Genomic DNA, 11,939 nt, shown 5'->3' on the forward strand with positions numbered 1-11,939 from the left:
CCCGCCGGGGAGGGCTTCCTGTCCCCCGCCTGCCCCTGGCCGCCCGCCCGCCCGCCTCCCGCCGGGGCCGGCCGAGGGGAGGGGAGCGAGGGGAGGGGGCTGCGGGCGCTTCCTGCCGCCGCCCCCGCCGGGGCAGAGCGGAGCGGAGCGGAGCGGGGCGGGGAGCTCAGCCCGGCCCGGCCCAGCCGAGCGGCGCTTCCCCGGGGCGAGCGAAACTTCCCGGGGGGCTGCGAGATAGATAGAGCGATATAAGAATTATTATTATTATTATTATTTGAATTCATTTTCAATTTTTCGGCACTTTCGGCGGGGACCCCGGGGCGGAGCCGCCCTCGCCGAGCCTGCGGCGGCCGGGAGGGGCCGGTGCCCGCAGCGCCGCCGCTCCCCGGGGATGGGCTCCGGCGGGGCGCCCGCCGCCTAGCCCGGCCCGGCCCGGCACGGCACGGCCCGCCGGGGGCAGCGGGGCCGCGCCGCGCAGCATGGCCGCGGAGCTCAGCGCCGAGGAGGAGCAGGTAGGTCCCCGCCGGGCTCCCCTTCCCCGCGGCCGGGCTGCGCCGCTCCCCGGCGGGGCTGCGCTGGGCAGGGCAGGACCCCGTGCGCTGCCCCCCCCCCCCCCCGCCTCGTTTTTTGGCTGCCCCCGGTTGCAGCGCTGTTTTTTCCCAGCGGGGCGGTTCTCCCCAAGGGAAGCCCGATCTGCAAAGCTGCCCCCCCCCCCCCCCCCCAAATCTGTGTAGCCCCCCATCTGCACAGCCCCCCATCCGCAAAGCCCCCCACCCACACAGCCCCCCAATATCCACAGAGCTGGCCGCACAGCACGCACCCCAAAGGCCTTTGCAGGGCCTGCGCCCTGGGTGCCTGGGCAAGCAGGGCTGCTGCAGCGTGGGGTTAGGGGTCATGCTCCCCCAAACTGGCGTGTCCCCCCGAGCGCCGGAGGCCTCTCCTCGCAGGCCTCCCCCCCGTGGGCAGGCTGGCGTGGGGATGCGTGTGCACGCGCTTCCCACGCCCCAGGCCTCCCGTGACGTCCCGGCTTCCTCCGCCAGCCTTGCGTCACCGCGGGAGGATGTTGCTCGGCTCGGGGAGCGGGGCCGATAACCCAGCCTGGGGCGCATTGGATGGTGAGAGCAACCTCCGGCTCTCTCTTCCTTCATCCTCATCCCCGGGGATACCCACCCGGCTCTGCATCTGCACCCTGAGCCACGTCCGCCAGGCTTCCCGCTGGACAGGGAAGCGGAGCCTGGGAGCTGGGGTCAGGCATGCTGCTAGAGGCTGCCTCGAAGCCGGGCTCCCCTCTGCCCTGCAGTGATGCTCGGGCTGGCCGAGGGCGCGGCGTTGCATCCACCACCTTTCTGGCCTCGGGGACTGCAATGCGAAGGTAAAAGGCACCAGGTGGTCAGTTTTCTTTTTTAAAACATCCTTCGTTTCTACAGGAGGGTTTTAGGAGGGTTGGTATGGAGACCTCAGGTTCCCAAAACCCCCATGCCCCACAGGGGGTGCTCACCCGGACCTGGAAGAGTCCATCCTGCAGCCTGTGCTGGTGCTCGGGAAATGCAGCGCTCCCAGGCTTTCTCCTCCACCACACCTCCCTCTTATCAGCACCGCTCCTGGGAGTGGTTCTGCTATCTCCAGGGTAACAAAATCTCAAGGACTGGGGGGTGTTCATGCCCTGTGTCCCCATGGGTGCCTGTGATTTGTGTTTCCCCTGCATTGCGAAGGGGGCAAAGCTTCTAGCAAATGGGGTTTTAGAAGACCCTGCTCTGGCAGGGAGGCTTGGTTTGCAGCGAGAGCTGTAGCTGGGCTCCCCCAGCCGGCCTCCCAGGAGAGGGATCTGAGATGTTTGGTTGGTGTGGGAATATTGGATGGAGAAGATGAAGGGATATTTGCAATAATGGCTCCAGGTTTGGATCGTCAGACTGGGGTGGGGGAAGGCTGCCCTCAGTGCTGCCCTCGATGGCTTGGAAGCCAAAATAGTGGAAGTTTCTCTCTTTTCATGGGTAGGTCCAGGTTGGGGCTGGGACATCCCCTTCCTGCCACCCCTTCATCCTCCTTGGGACCATCGGGATTTCCTCTGCTCTCTCCGCTCTCCCCCATTACCAACAGCAAGTCATGGCGGGAATTCAACCCTCTCCTCTCCCTGCCAACCCTGGGACATGTCCTGCTCCATAGGATCTCCACAGTTCCCTCCCCAGCCTATTCCAGAGGGACCAGAGGAGCCAAACTGATTTTCCTCGGGGGTTTCCAGCCCAGCTGCAATTTTCCCAGGACTTATTTCCCCCCTCCGAGCTGAAGAAGGAGGGTGGATTTGCTGCCTGCACAGCCCAGGGGAGGAAGGTTTGAAGACCCCCCATGTTCCTGCAGCGGTGGCTTTGTCACCACCCTGCCCTGGCACAGTGAAGCGGGGACTTCGATGACGCCAGTGCTCCAAAGACCAGCATTGTTCCAAACAGCCGGCCGCAGACCATTTTGCTCACAGCGCTGCTGTGGCTTGCAGAAACAGGGCTTCTTGCTGCAGCTCTGGGTCACAGGCTGCGTTTTCAGCACATGGAGTGTTCCCTGCCACGCTCGGCTCAACACCTGTATAAATCCGTATAGGACCAGGGCCAGAAATGATGATGAGACCCGGTGGAGCATCCAAGGAGGGGGTAGAGCTATGGCTGGTATTAACGCTCAGCTCAGTAACTCCTGGCTCGCCTGTTGTTGAATGTCAGCGCTGGTGAGTTCGGGATTTCATTTTGCTCCCGAAGAAAGCAGGAGACAGCTGGAATTCATGGCTGAGCCGTCCTGCAAAACCAGCGCTTGTTCTTGTGGGTCTTCCGCCTTGCAAAAAAAACCCCAGCGTCCCTCGTGATGGGTGCTGGAAACAGGTTTGCGTGAAGGTGTGGTGGGTTAGATGTTGAGGAAGGAGACCTGAACCACACGTTGCATCCTCTCCTTGCTGCCACCGTGCCCCTCGGGGCATCCTTCCCATCACCTCGGGGCATCTTTCCCATCTCAAGTCACAGCATCGGCTCTGGTCTCCGTCTGAGAGTGGTGGGTGCGTGCCTGGCGCTTGCCCCTGTTTTCGTGCCATCCTGCACATGCTGGGGAATGATCGGCTCTGCTGTTATTTTGGGTTTGCATCCCCAGCCCAGCCCCAGGGCGGCTGAAGGCCCCAGGAGACTCCCTGGCAAAGCAGGGAGTACTGCTGGTGAGGTTCCCCATCTTAGCTTATGGATAGGATATATTTCTATATACATACATGTGGATGTGTGTGTTATGTTAAGGGTGAAGATGATTTCTGTATTGCCCCGTTTATTTTCCTATCCCTCTTCAATAGAGGAGAAATTGTTAGATATTTGGGCCATGAAAGAGTTGCTTTTGTTTTGGCAAAGTGGAGGCTGTTGGAGATGAAGCCGTGGGGATAAAGGCATCCCATAAGTACAGCTCCCAGGAGAAGCTCCCACCGGCTGCTGGCTGGGAGGTGGGAATGCGAGGCAGGGGGGTGTATAATGCCCTGTCTCCTTTGCTCCCCCCTTTGCCCACTCCCCTCCAGTCCCTTGCCTCCAGCAATTGCAGAGATGGGGCCGATCCGGCTGCCAAGGCGCATCCGTTAAACCATGGCACACCACCGTGCCGGGAGGGCTCGCGATGCTTAAAGGGGATTTTTGCAAGGGCTTGGAGCTGGGCTATCGAAATCTGCTTTCACATTCCTCCCGGCGCTGTAGGTGGCAGAGCCAGCTCAATTCCACAAGTTCCCTCCTGGCTGGTGTTCGCTTGGCCGCTCTGCAGGACTCCAGTTCCGAGTTAGGGAGCTTCTGGCTGCGATGTGCTGGGGGTCTGGGCTGGCCCTTAGTGGCTTCCGGTAGCCAGGCGAGCCAGTAGCCCTTCCAAAAATGCCTGCTGCGATGCCAGGCAGGCTGTGGAGAGACCCCTCGGACGAGCCGGGCTCCCTCAGCTTGTCCCACTAGAGGGGCTCGCTGCCCCCGCCAAACCTTGCGCCGCTGATAAACCCCATCCTTTCGCTTCCTCCCGTCGGAAGTCATTAATGCTGATGCGCTTTTCTGGCTGAATAGCTCCCAGTTACTCCATGACATCCAACACTGCTGCCTTCCTACCCTCCCTGCTCAGGAGCCGCGCTGTCATCATCATCCTGCACTCTTGTGAGGATGGAAACTCCTCTGTTTTGGGATGTGCCCAGGTGGGAGCGGGGCATTTCAGGGACTCCCTCCATCCTGCCCGCATCCTTTGAGCGGTACGTGGTGGGAGGCTGGGCTGTGCTGCCGTGTCTCCCTCAGGGTCCTGTATGGGACAGGGGGTCAATACGCAGCAGAAAGCAAAGCTGCTTCCATTAGCACAGGCGTTCAGAAACTCCCAGCCCACTTTGCAAACACAGCCTGTACAAATAATACGTTTTGGGGTTATTTTGCTCGCCTTCAGGGCTTTAAGCCTGCTGGGAGGTTGCAGGTTGGGTTTTGCGACTCTGCTCTGTCAGCACTAGGGTTGGAAAAGTTTCTCGGTTTGTCATTGTTTTGGGTTCCTGCAGTGCCAGTGCTTCGGGAGGGGAGCGTGCTTGTGCGGGATGTCCCTGGTGTGTTATGGGACCATGGGCTGTGGGGAGCAGTGGGAGTGTCCTGAGACCCCCCTGGACTGAACTGTTCTCATCTGGTGGTCTTTGGCCATGTGAAACTGGCCTTACTGGGTGTGCTGGTCCGTGTCCTGTAGCATGTCAAAGTGTTGGCCCTTGATGCCAGTCTTGCTCGTTACCAGTGTTCACATGTTGGGGTTTGCTGCTCTGCGGTGGAGGCTGCTGCCAGCTGATGGGTTCCTGCAGCGCCCCAGCTGCTGTGTCTGAACGGGAGTTTGCTGCCTGTAAAATCCTCCTGTCGCTCCCCCTCTCCCTTCCACGACTCTCCCCCAGCCCCAAGGCCGTTTTTCCAATGTCAGCACTCCTACCGCTTACTTCCCTTCCTGCACTGGTGTTTCCTCTATCTCCATCCCCACTGCCCTTACTCCCTTTCCCAGGACCAGTAGAGCTCCCTGCTTCATCCCGAGTTGCTGCTGGGTTTGCCGCACCGTGCTCAGCCCCTGCCTGCTCACCGAGAACCGTGTAGGTCCCACAGTGACCAGGGATGCTCCTTGGGTGCTCCTCCTCCTCCTCCTCCTCCTCCCACCCCATCTCACTGCAGGCTCCTTGTCTCTCCCACAGGCAACCAAGCAGTTCCTGGAGGAGATCAACAAGTGGACGGGCCAGTACAATGTGTCCCCGCTCTCCTGGAACGTGGCTGTCAAGTTCCTCATGGCCCGCAAGTTCGATGTCCTGCGGGCCATCGAGCTCTTTCACTCCTACCGGGTAAGCAAGCAGGGCCAGGTCCCCCCTGGCCGAGGGTTTCCTGTTCTGTAAAAGATCTCTGGTCCCAAGGAAGACCCTCCCCTTGCTTTTTTTCTTTTCCCACCCTTCCTTATGGGTTTTATCCAACTGGAAAATCCTTTTTCAGCCAAGGCGAGTCACCATGGAGATCTCGCCGACCCCAATCTCCTCCCCTCCACAGAGAGCAGCATGCGTGCTCGCAGGGTGCCCTCCCAGCTGGCGTGTGATGCCTGCAGAGCATCTCCCCATATATAAAGGATATACATGCATATATACCCTTCCCATGCTGGTTTTGCAAAGCTGCTCCTCCCCATGCTGGAAAATGGGGCTGTGAAGCAGAGGTTTCCCTGCTGGGGCTTCCCTCGGAGGGCTGGGTGCCCCACGGGGACCTGATGGTGGGTGGAGGGCTGGGGTGCCCGGGCTGGCTGTCACACCAGCTCCCTGCCCGCAGGAGACGCGGCTGAAAGAGGGCATTGTGAAGCTGAAGCCGCATGAGGAGCCGCTGCGCTCAGAGCTGCTCAGCGGCAAGTTCACCATTCTGGTAGGTGGGGGTGTTGTGTCCCCCCTGAGTTACCCCAGCCAGGTGGCCCGTCCTGGCTCTGCTCCCCACGGGCATCCTTGGATGCTATGGGAGCCTGACCTTGTTTCCTCGCCAGAGCGTGCGGGACCCCTCAGGAGCCTCCATCGCCCTCTTCACGGCCAAGCTGCACCACCCCAGCAAGAGTGTGCAGCACGTGGTGCTCCAGGCACTCTTCTACCTGCTGGACCGAGCAGTGGAGAGGTGAGCCGGGGTACTGTGTCTTACGGCAGCGGGTCCCCAGGGAGCCCCTTCCCTCCCAGGGGTGAGGGGAGATGCTGTTGCTTGCTGAGGTTTTGGTGAAATTCCTCTGAAAGGCTTCGCAGGGAAAAGATATGCCTTCTCCCCTGTGAACGTGAATTCCTGAAGATGAAATTGTGGCTGAGTCTGTCTGCGTGCCTCCAGGTGTCCCATCTCTAGTTAGGAGGAGAAGGGGGTCTCAGCTCCTTGCGGCTTGAAATTCTCTTCCTCTGGTTTGAACTCAAGCCAGTCATCCCCATGGAGGCATTCGGCAGGGGAACAAAATCCCCCGGGCCCTGAACCAGGCTCTTTGCAACCCTTCCCTGCCCATGTCCAGGTTTCAGTTTAGCAAAGTCCCCGATTCCCGCAGGCTTTGGCCGGGGAGGAGGCAGCCCTGCTGCTGGCAAGATGTAACATGAGCCCTGCCAAAAATATAAAGCCGAGACGTCCCATTCATCCTGCTGGGCTCTTTCCATTTCTGAACTTACCCATCATGGGTGGTGCAGCTGAGACAGGCTGAAGACATGAGCCAGGCGTAAATAAGAGTTATAGGAAGAGGTGGTGGAGTAGCTGGGAAATGCAGAAGCAAGCCTTGGGTTCGTGAATCCTTCCGGAAGCACAGAGGGGATTTTTTGGGGTCAGCAAGCTGAAGATGAGGTTAGCGTGGGGCAGATCTTTTAAGCAGGAGCCGAGCAGTTGGATGTTGCAGGGTTGATGTTGCTCTTTCCCCTCCCTCAGCTTTGAAACCCAGAGGAACGGGCTAGTGTTCATCTATGACATGGCGGGCTCACAGTACACCAACTTTGAGCTGGACCTCAGCAAGAAGATCCTCAACCTGCTGAAGGTAATGGCCAGGGGTGACCCGGTGTCTGGGGATGTCACGCAGGCCACTTGCTCACCGACTACGTGAAGTCCTGTGGTTTTGGCATAAATTCTCGTGCCAGACCACACTGGCCACGTCTTGGCTGAGGAGCACCAGCTCCAGCCCCGTAGGACCTCAGGAAGGTGTTGGGAGCCTGCCAGGCCGGACCCGGCCGGGACTGTGGTGTCCCGCGGGTGGGAGGGGATCAGCTGTCCCTGCGCCGGATTTCTCTCGCAGCTGCTGGCAGTGCTTTTGGGAAAACAGATGCAAATTATTTTTTAATCGTGCTGGCATTTTGTGCCTCCTCCCTTCTCCGGAAAAAAGAAATAACAGTAAATATTGGCCGGGGTGTGTTCTCTGCCCAAATCCCAGCTCCCAGGCTTCACCTCTCCCCCGCAGAGCCAAACCCTCTGCCTACCTAATTCCAAGGAAATAATTTGTTTCCATATTGGAGGATAAAAATAAGCGTGGCCATGGGCCATGGGCTGTGTGTGAGGCACGCTTCAGATGCGGCATTGCAACCTCGGCGTCCCTTTGCTGGTCGTCACCTCTGCCGGGACGTGTCCCCGCCCCCAGCAGAGCACGGAGAGGGGCAGGTTCCTCCCCGGCAGCGTGGATCTGACTCCCTCCTGCCCGCAGGGTGCCTTCCCAGCTCGGCTCAAGAAGGTTTTCATCGTGGGAGCACCCATGTGGTTTCGCGTGCCCTACTCCATCATCAGCCTGCTGCTGAAGGAGAAGCTGCGGGAGCGGGTGAGCGTGGGCCCCGCCGGCATGGGACCATCGGTGGGGAGGGCTGAGGCTGTTTTCCCTTTGGGACGGGGTGGTGCAAGCAGCCTGTGCCCCTCAGCCCTGTCCGATGGAAGCTGCTGAGCCCAAATCTGTGGGAAACGGAGGTTTTCTCAGCCGGTTTCATAGGGGCCAAGCTGTTTCAGTATTTTCAGCAAATATCTTGAACCCCTTTTGAAATCGCCTGCAATTTCTTCCTCTGTGGTGAGGCTGCCAGCAGCAGCAATGGAGGCAATGGTAAATGATTAAAAGGAAAGGAAACCTGCTGAGCACACAGGAGAAAAGGGAAACTTAAATACCTGTGCTCGGGCCCTATCTGTCAAAGCTAAAAATACCTAAAACAGTATCCTCAGTATCAGCGGTGCCGCTGATAGAGCCAGTTTCCAGCCCAATGTCTCCCTGGGCTGGACTCTGCCCATGTGATTTTGGGAGGAGCTCAGAGCCGCTTGCAAATTCAGAGCTGGGTGTCAGTGTGGGCTCCCACCCCAGGTACATGAGGGAGCCTGCCCCACCGCTGGTGTCCCTCCCGGGGCAGGGGAGAAAGGGGGAAGACCCTGATGCTGTTGGGGGAAATCTCTGGGCTCCGTTGGGACCGTGCCAGACCATTGGCATCCCTGTTCCCATCCCCAGTGAACCCTCTCCATCCTTCTGGGAGTCACCCCTGCTCCTCCTCTTCCTCCCACAGGTGCAGATGGTGAAGATGTCAGAGCTGAAGGAGCACCTGCCCCGGGAGTGCCTCCCTGAGTACCTTGGAGGGTCCCTCAAACTGGACCCCCTGAGCTGGAACTGCCGGTTCCTGCCCCAGCAGAACGGGCACCCCGACCCCCTGGATGAGCTCATCCTGGTACCGCTGGTGACCCCCAAAGATAACGGCTCTGTCCACGTCCCTGGGCCCAAGTCCGTCACCCTCCAGGAGCTGCTGGATCACGTCAGCCACAAGCAGAAACGGGGCATCTATGAAGAGTATGAAGACATTCGGCGTAGGAGCCCAGCCGGCACCTTTGTCTGCTCTTTGTGAGTTGGGGGGAAAGAGACGGGTGTGGGCCAGTGTGGGGGTCGCCTCTCTTGCTCAAAAGCAGCTGGGTCCCCCCCACGCACACACTGCTGCCGCTCAGTGGCAGCCCCGCCACCTCTTTGGGTTGCCGTGCTTTGGGTTAGTAATGGAGACCCCCAGCGCAGTGATGCTGTGAGCCCCCTTTGCGGCTCTGGCAGCCCCCGAGGGTCGGCGGGAGCCACTCGGGGGACAGCAGGGACGAGGACCTGGCCGGGACTTTGCTTTCCGAGGCTTTGGCCAGGTGATGGCAGCAGAGCCCAGGCTATGGGTGCCTGAGGCTTGTGCAGAGGGAGGGATGCTGGCTTTCCCTTCCAGCTTGGAAAACATCCCTGCTTCCCTCTCCCCTGCCTCCCAGGGCACCTTACAACCAGGAGAAGAACCGGTACGGGGACGTGCCCTGCCTGGACCAAACCCGTGTCAAGCTGGCGAAGCCGTACAGCCGCCCGGAGGTGAGCCAGCCTGGGATGGAAGCTTGAGTCCCACCTGGAGCTGCTGCAGCCGTCCTGGCCACGGGGCTCTGCAGGGCTCATGCTGTGCGTGCTTTTCTCCCTCCAGCTGACCGACTACATCAATGCGAGCTTCATGGATGGCTACAAGCAGAGGAATGCTTACATCGGGACTCAGGGTACAGCCCCAAGCTCCTGTGGGAGCCACCAAGGGGGTTATTTTGCTCCTGATGCACACGGGCTTCACCTCCCTGCCCAGTATCAGGCACTGTCTGCACGGGGGGATAGCCTGGGAGGAGGGCACTGTCCAGCAAGTCCCCCTCCTCTCTGGGTGTATTTACTCCCCTCCTGGTCTCCAGCTAGGAGGGACCAGAGGTGCTCCTGGAAGAGGGTAAGTGGGTCCATCATCCTTCAGCCACCTCCCACAAGTTAGGTCCTGGGCAGACCAGACCCCTGCTATCAGTGGCGATGGCAGCCCCCTCCTCCTGCCCCGGCTTTGCCCTGTCTCCCTGGGGAGGGAGAAGCAGGGAGCAAAGATGGGGAATCGGTGCTGAGCCATAGGGATTCGGTGCTGGGGGCGGGGGCAATCGGTGGCAGCTCCAGGCAGGACTGGTGGATCTGCACTGGGGTCGGTCCCCACAGGAAGGGGCTGTGGTCCTCTGGGGAGGGCAAGGGGGGCTGGCAGAGGCTGCTGGGTGAAGGGCCTTGCCCAAACCCATCAGGTTTTGGGCTGATGTGCAGGCTGTCCCCGCAGGGCCTCTGGAAAACACCTATGGTGACTTCTGGCGCATGGTGTGGGAGCAAAACGTCCTGGTGATCGTGATGACGACCCGGTGAGTGCCCTGGGCAGGGCACAGCCCTGTTTTTCTTTGCAAAATGTTGGATGAGCAGCGCTGTGCTCTCTGCAGCAACCCTGCAGCCATGGTGCCAGCCAGAGCCCTGCGGGGTGGGGACACCACATCAGGGATGGACCATTTGGTCCCTGCAGGGTCCCCAAGGGACCAAGGCCGGGTGGCATGGGGCATGTCCCTAGCAGGGCAAGGAGAACATCACCAGCTTGTTCTTCTCCTGCTCCCAGGCTGGAGGAGGGAGGCAGGAGAAAGTGCGGCCAGTACTGGCCCCTGGAGAAGGATTTCCAGGTGTGCTTCGGGGCCCTGACCATCACCAACCTGGGCGTGGAGAACCTCAACCATTACAAGAAAACCATCCTGGAGATCCACAGCTCTGAGGTGTGTGGCTGCATTTGCCTGGCAGGGGATGGCACAGGGGCACTGGGGGTCCTCTGTGGCCAGGGGCAGAGGAGGGGAGAGGGTCTAACCCCACTGCTTTCCCCCAGACCAGGGAGCGGCGGCTGGTCTCCCATTTCCAGTACCTGAGCTGGCCAGATTACGGCGTCCCCTCCTCCGCGGCCACTCTCATCGACTTCTTGGGGGCCGTGAAGCAGCAGCAGAGGGTGGCAGTCAGCGCTCTGGGACCTCGCTTCAAGGGTCACCCTGGGGGACCCCCGGTTGTGGTGCACTGCAGCGCCGGCATCGGCAGGACAGGTAACGGGGTAACCCTGCTGCTGAGGCAGGGGTCTTGTGGTCGTGGGGCAAGTCCAGCCTCCCCCTGGGGCATTTCCATCCCTTGGACCCATGGTGCATCTGCAAGCCGGTTGACCAGGGATGATTGTCCCCAGGACTTTCTGCAGCTATCAGATCTGGGAGAAGACTCTGCCACGCTTCTGCCGATGCCCGTGGTCTTGTGCGGGAGGTTGGTGGGGGGCTGAGGACCACTGCTGCCCCACTCCGGTTCTCACAAGGGGCAGTGAGGCTCTTTGGTGGCTGACGCCATCCCCATCATTGTCCCCAGGTACCTTCTGCGCGTTGGACATCTGCCTGTCCCAGCTGCAGGACGTGGGCACGCTGAACATCTACCAGACGGTGCTGCGCATGCGGACCCAGCGCGCCTTCAGCATCCAGACCCCCGAGCAGTATTACTTCTGTTACACCGCCATCCTCGAGCACGCCCAGCGCGAGGGCCTGCTGCTCGCCAACCACAGCCGTGCCGGCCAGGAGAAGAGCTCACCAGGACACTGAGACCCGCCACCTCCCCGCAGACCCCTCCGCTTCCCATCCTCCCAGGGCTGTGAGCCACCTCCGCACCCACCGGGACTCGGCAGAGCCATCGGGGCGGCGGTGCCGGAGCATGGAGGTGGCTGCCCGTCAGTGGCAGGCAGCTGCCCATCCTCGACTATTAGCACTGCTATCGAACTGTGCCTTATTCAAACCAAATGGTGGCTGCCGCTCGCTGGGGGGTGGAGGACGGCGCGGGAAGAGGCTCTCGCTCCTCTCCGCGGTATTTCTGTTGGGGGTTTGGTTGTTTGGGGAGGTGGTTTTTCTTCTCTTCGAGTTGGTTTTTTTCTTTCTTTTTTCTTTTCTCTCTTTTTTTTTTTTTTTTTTTTTTTTTTTTTTTTTTTTTTTGTTGGGACCATCTGAAATGTATCTAGAGGAGGGGTTTTGCAAAGCCCTAGGAAATGTATTCCCAGTCCTGCCCTGGCCTGGGGCTTAGGAAGAGGCACCTACTTCAGTCTTACCTGCCACTAAGTCTGTGTGTCTGTATGTATGTGTGTATATAATATATCCTTGCTG

At 60.0% G+C, this 11,939-nt stretch overlaps 1 protein-coding gene across 1 annotated transcript; it reads left to right on the top strand.

Moving 5' to 3' along the window:
• Window positions 1-479: 479 nt before the first annotated feature.
• Window positions 480-11,387, top strand: PTPN9 (protein tyrosine phosphatase non-receptor type 9). The gene is made up of 13 exons (XM_075714045.1): window positions 480-512; window positions 5,183-5,326; window positions 5,796-5,885; window positions 6,001-6,125; window positions 6,900-7,005; window positions 7,663-7,773; window positions 8,495-8,823; window positions 9,219-9,312; window positions 9,419-9,488; window positions 10,064-10,142; window positions 10,388-10,538; window positions 10,646-10,853; window positions 11,161-11,387. Exons 1-13 carry the CDS (start codon window positions 480-482, stop codon window positions 11,385-11,387), a joined length of 1,767 nt encoding a protein of 588 aa, XP_075570160.1.
• Window positions 11,388-11,939: the final 552 nt, after the last annotated feature.

The sequence above is a fragment of the Pelecanus crispus genome, chromosome 7 (assembly GCF_030463565.1).
Source record: "Pelecanus crispus isolate bPelCri1 chromosome 7, bPelCri1.pri, whole genome shotgun sequence".
NCBI classification, from domain to species: Eukaryota; Metazoa; Chordata; class Aves; order Pelecaniformes; family Pelecanidae; genus Pelecanus; species Pelecanus crispus.